Source organism: Cicer arietinum, chromosome 8 (assembly GCF_000331145.2).
Source record: "Cicer arietinum cultivar CDC Frontier isolate Library 1 chromosome 8, Cicar.CDCFrontier_v2.0, whole genome shotgun sequence".
Lineage (NCBI taxonomy): Eukaryota > Viridiplantae > Streptophyta > Magnoliopsida > Fabales > Fabaceae > Cicer > Cicer arietinum.
Window position 1 is genome coordinate 2,053,066 of NC_021167.2, and position 5,444 is coordinate 2,058,509.

At 29.5% G+C, this 5,444-nt stretch overlaps 1 protein-coding gene across 2 annotated transcripts in view; it reads right to left on the reverse strand.

The window, feature by feature from the left end:
• LOC101510981 (PGR5-like protein 1A, chloroplastic) overlaps positions 1–3,520 on the reverse strand; it is a 5,620-nt gene extending 2,100 nt beyond the window's left edge. The window contains exons 1-9 of one of the 2 annotated variants that reach the window (XM_027337565.2): positions 3,038–3,520; positions 2,865–2,961; positions 2,695–2,795; positions 2,504–2,560; positions 2,084–2,160; positions 1,942–1,993; positions 1,745–1,855; positions 1,559–1,656; positions 62–201 (exon numbers count right to left, since the gene is read on the reverse strand). In XM_027337565.2, the coding sequence (XP_027193366.1) occupies positions 62–201; positions 1,559–1,656; positions 1,745–1,855; positions 1,942–1,993; positions 2,084–2,160; positions 2,504–2,560; positions 2,695–2,795; positions 2,865–2,961; positions 3,038–3,349 (1,045 nt within the window). In that variant the 5' untranslated portion in view covers positions 3,350–3,520. Of the gene's footprint in view, positions 1–61; positions 202–1,191; positions 1,433–1,558; positions 1,657–1,744; positions 1,856–1,941; positions 1,994–2,083; positions 2,161–2,503; positions 2,561–2,694; positions 2,796–2,864; positions 2,962–3,037 lie in introns of those variants that run through there. The other variant, XM_004511567.4, reaches the window with a different exon arrangement.
• Between the last annotated feature and the right edge of the window lie 1,924 nt (positions 3,521–5,444).

The window sequence follows — 5,444 nt, forward strand, 5'->3', positions numbered from 1 at the left end:
AAAATATATATATATATATATATATATATATATATATATATATATATAGATAGATATATACCCATGGTTTCAGAAGCAGTTTCGTCTCCATAAAATGTAGCATGAGCAAGAGCCCATTTACTGGGTCTAAATATCACCACAGCAAGTGTTGGTTCTCCCATGAAAGTGAACACCATTGCACTAGCAATCAATGTGAAGGCACTAGCTTGAAGAATAGATGCCATGGTTCAGTTTTTTTGGACAAGAATAGCTTAATTAGTTATCTTTCTATATGGGACAAGGAATATTGAAATTCGATGTTCATGAGAATGGTAAGTACATGATCCGGTTTATATATGAAGTACAATTCCTATATCACGTCGTTGATTAATTTTAAGAAGTGGCCTTCGTGACCCCCACGATGAATTAGATAGTGTTTCTAATTTTTAATTAATATATCTAGAAAGTCAAAATTATTTAATGTTGAACTTGTTTTTTTTTCTTCCCTCAACAACATGATTAAGCAACAATACATTGTACGTATGTCCGCGCCAAATAGAATTTGCCCTAACATATCTTATGAGAAATCAACTTATTTTGGTTAATTAATTAAAGGCGATTGATCCACGATTAAATTTAATCGATAAAGCTAGGAAAAATAAATGGAATATAAGATCAATCTACATTTCTCATGTATTACTGGAAAACGTGCGTACAAGTTTCATAGCTTCGCATACCAGGCAACCATCGAATAGAAAATTTATTTTTGTTGGTCATTAGTTATAACAATTAATTGAGGTTGTTACTCAACAAAGTTTTCAATAGCTGACTTTCATGTTTTATGTTATACTTATACGTAGTACTTGCACTCTTTCAACTTGCACTCTATCAACATCAGTATTGTATTTTGTTATTTATCTTATAAGAAATTCTAAATATCACTATAATTAATTCATATAACCGTAAGATTCTGAGTTTAAACTTAGAACAAATCGTTCAATTTAACGATATCAATATTTATCAATTGAGTTAAATTTATATTTGTTTATTTTAGACATAATCAAAATGAGTTTAATTTGACCAAATCAAAATAATTATGTCATACATCATTAATGATTTAACGGTTGTAATTGATTGGTCATTTTTTTTATATTTACAGTGTATATAAATTAAATTCTTAAAAAATAACCATAAATAAAAAAGAGATATTAATAATTTTACAAAATTATTTTTATTAATAAATTATGTGTTTTTTACTATTATAAATGTAATATGAAATATAATGATTTGAGAATTATATACACAGTATTGATTAGATGACATAAAGTATATGACATAAAGTATGCTTGTATGTAATCAATCTAGAGTATTCAAGTAATTAATCTATTCATTGTTTCATTCTGGTAATGTAATCAATCTTGTAGTTGAATCATATACCATCACAGTTCCACAGCTGAGACATAAATTTGGATTGTTAAATTAATGACTATTATAAATCATATATATTAATTTAATAACATGAAAATAAATATGAAACTAATGACATGGCTTAATAATGAACAAAGAGTTTTATACTTACTTTTCACATTTGACAGTGTTGGTGGAATTGCCACTTGAAATTGACAATATAGTCCCAAAGAATGAGGTGTTTTCAGTACCACAATTAGGACAGGGGCCCTTTAATAAAAAAAATAATAATAACTATCTTAGTATATGTATTGTTCATTATAACTTAACAGAGATAAGCTACCAAAATTATATATACCTTCAAAATCAAAAAATCTTTTATAATTGCATTTGTAATTGATTGAGCAAACCACAGAATGAAGGGAACAGCAGCAAACCAAGTCAAAATGAAACTGAAAGGTTCTGGAATCTGCAATTAACAATTCACTTAACATATTACAATCATTAATTGTACTCACTAGTATCAAAATAATTAGGAAAATGAGGAGAGTATACCTCAATGAAATAAGAGACCTCAAATCCAGTGATATCATCAAGGAAGAAGAACCTAAGAAGCAAAAATGTCAAGTCCAAACTGATGCAAACAGTAATAACTGAATTCAAAGAAAAATCACATATTAGAAGGAAAGTTAGTTACAATCCTAATGCAAGCACAGTTGCTGGAACGTTCAGCAGCAATGCCTTTAAATAGTCAACAGTCAAGTCACTGTAAACCTATAAAAAGGTATTATTAATTCATTAGTAACCAATACACATAGTATATCCAAAACATGCATATTCATTTCATGAAATTCTAAAGCTGAATTCCAATATACAGGAAAATTATTCACATGTATTTTCATATACCAATTCAAATTTTAACCATTTTTATTCATACATTATTTGAATATGATCATAAAATTGGTTATAACAACAGAACAAGCAACATACTCGACATGATATAGTCCTACATAGATAGTTCGGTTGGTGAACTAACTGACGCCAAATGAGTTATAAGAATGAAGTCTCGGGTTCAAATTCAAGAAGCCTATAAAAAAAATCAAGATGATATATATACCTTTCTACTACGAAGACTGCACCGAGGACCCTCAGCCACAATTTCACTCCCTTCCATCTACAAAAAAGAAATCCAAATGGAATCACTATAATATTTGATACTACAACAAAGATTTACACACACACATTATGTAAGAAACACCATATGTAAATGTTTAGATTTTGTTTGTCTAAGTGATAAAAATAGGAAACCTTTAGCTTCATTTTCAATTGATCAAACTCTTTATCACTCATGATTGGTTTTCCAGACACATAAGCAATAGACGCTTCCAGAAATTTTTGCTCAGCAGAACCTGCAGAGATATATAACCAATGAAATTACAGAAAATTAATTGATGTGTTAATAATTTATTACTACTTACTTAGCATTACAACACTGCTTCCTTCCCACATGAGTTCTTCCTTGAGATTATCAAATTCTTCATTTGACATAATAGCCTTTCCCTCATAGTAAAATGCCTATTCAACAAATGATTACTATGCTCAGAGAACATAATAATGAGATGAAAAAATTGAAAATTAGGAATATGCATACTTGAAGTGCTTGAAGAAAATCTTGCTCAAGTTCACCAACTGATTTCTTCTCTTTTTTGTCTATGCTGCAATATTGTAAGATTTTACTATCAATAACACCATCTTCTTGACTTTGTTGATCAGAGGTGGCCTTGGTGGAAAACAGAAATAGTCGGCGGCGAAGGCGAGAGTAACGGCCGCCGCCGCCGCCGGCATTGAATTGAATAAGATGGATTCTTGTAAAAGTGGAAGATAAGGAAGAGAATGTTGGAGATGGTACTATGGATGGACGTGGGCATGTTAATGTGAATGATGATAATAATTTGCTAGCCATGTTAATTATGATGATGATTAATTAAAAAATAATGTACTATTGGTGAATGTTGGAGCTACTTATTTTGTGCATTTTTGGGGTAAATATTGTTTGGAGGGAAACAAAGATAAGGCAACACCTAACGTGTGGAGGGATTTGTAACTGCTTATTCTTTCATTCTTGTCCTCTTTCTTTTCACTTTAAAAATAATGTCAAGATCAAAATCCTAGGTACTTGTTTCTTTTCAACTTAAATAAATTAATTCATGTACTATGTTTTTTAGATGTCTTGTGAACTGCACTTCCTTTTGGACCATCGCATGGGTGCAGGCCCAAACACTCAGCCCAACCCAATCTTGATGTGGGTTCAACCGGTTTCGGCTTAAAATGGCTCTGGTAAATACTTTGACCCAATTGCCTAATTTTTTTTTATATAATTATGATCTCTGAACCATTCAAAAGCACAAACAATATTAAGATTTGACAAAGAAAAATCACAGCAAGTCGTAAGAGCACAAACCTAAAAGCAAACTATTGTTTTGCAAAAGAAAATTCACACCAAGTCGTAAGGAACATTGTTTTAAGGCATGATTCGAACAAATTTAATTAAAAGAACTTGTTGGCTGCAAGCACGAAAAGTCTATTTTGCTTATCATACAAATTCCCTTTCTTATGAAGGTGTTTCCTAATAGTTTTGAAGTTGTTGAATAGAAGTAAAAATGTATATAATTTACTCGAAAAGAAGTTAGATTCTCGAAAAATATGTGATTAGTTATTGGTTATCAAAAGAAGTCTAAATAATATATCTTTGATTGTTTCAATCACAATTAAAAAACTGTACAATCTAGCAATATAAGATTTCTTAAAAATAGTGAAGTTACTATTGGTGAGAATGACATAATTTAGACAAATATCACCTAATTTTACCTATAGGTGTTCATTTGTCCATAGTCAATCTAAATGTTATTCCCACTATTGTAAAATATTTTGATAATAATATCAGTATGTGAATAATAAAACATCAAATGAAGAGACTAACTCACAAAAGTATGAACAAAAAAAATATCAAGAAGTGTCTTTGAGAAGATCTCAAAGAGAGATAAAATCGTTTATTTCAAACTATTATGAGAATTATTTGCTAGAGTAAGACATCAAAATTAATAAAAATTCATTTTCTTTTTCACAAGCCATCAATATTCAATAGTGTTGAGGGAGAAAAATGAATTAATGTCGTGTAAGAAGAGTAAAAATTCATGCAAGAAAATAATGTTTGGAAAATCATTTGTGTTTGTTTGTATTCCTCCCTTTTTTCTCTATTAATTTACTCTCATTTTTTTGTTAAAAAAATTTATTTCTTATTAAATTAATTACAGACTTAATTGTCCTTTATTTTTTATTAACTATCACCATTAATACTACATAAGCAAGTTAATAGTCCACGTCATCTTGCAAGGGGTGATCTGAAAATATTTAGTTTAGGGACTATCTCTTCTTATCTATCTTTGTAAGGGACTAAAATATTATTTTTTTATTGGAGATTAAATTTGCCTCTGTATTTTTATCAAAATGAGTTTTTAATTATTAATTAAAAGCTAGTTATTGGAAATATAAAAGTTTGAACCTATTAGAATATTATGGAAATCAATGATCTCATCTGTTAATGGTAATATACTTGATGGATATATCATATTAAATGACTTTATATATAAATTGGTCATAAACCAAGTTCTTCAATGTTATAATTTCTTCTTCGAATCTAAGTATACACCATTATGGTAAACTTTAATAATCTTTATATTGTTGGATGTTTCAGTTGAAAGTTTAAATTTGATGATTCAAATTTCCCATTGTGACCCCACTTCCCTCTCATTTATTATTTATGCTATATTTGGTAAGGAGAAACCGTTAGCTTAATTAGTTAAAGTTACACCACCAGGTTTCGTTTAGCCACCTTTCAATTTCAACCTACTTGCATATATAACGTTGACTGTTGAGTCTAGTGTCTGCTCGCACGTGATAACTAGCCCCTCCTATTGATACACCATTGTTTTTCAATAACGTTTTTGGACATTTTCTAGAATTAAAAGTCACAAACCGTATGTTATACTTACCCCCCC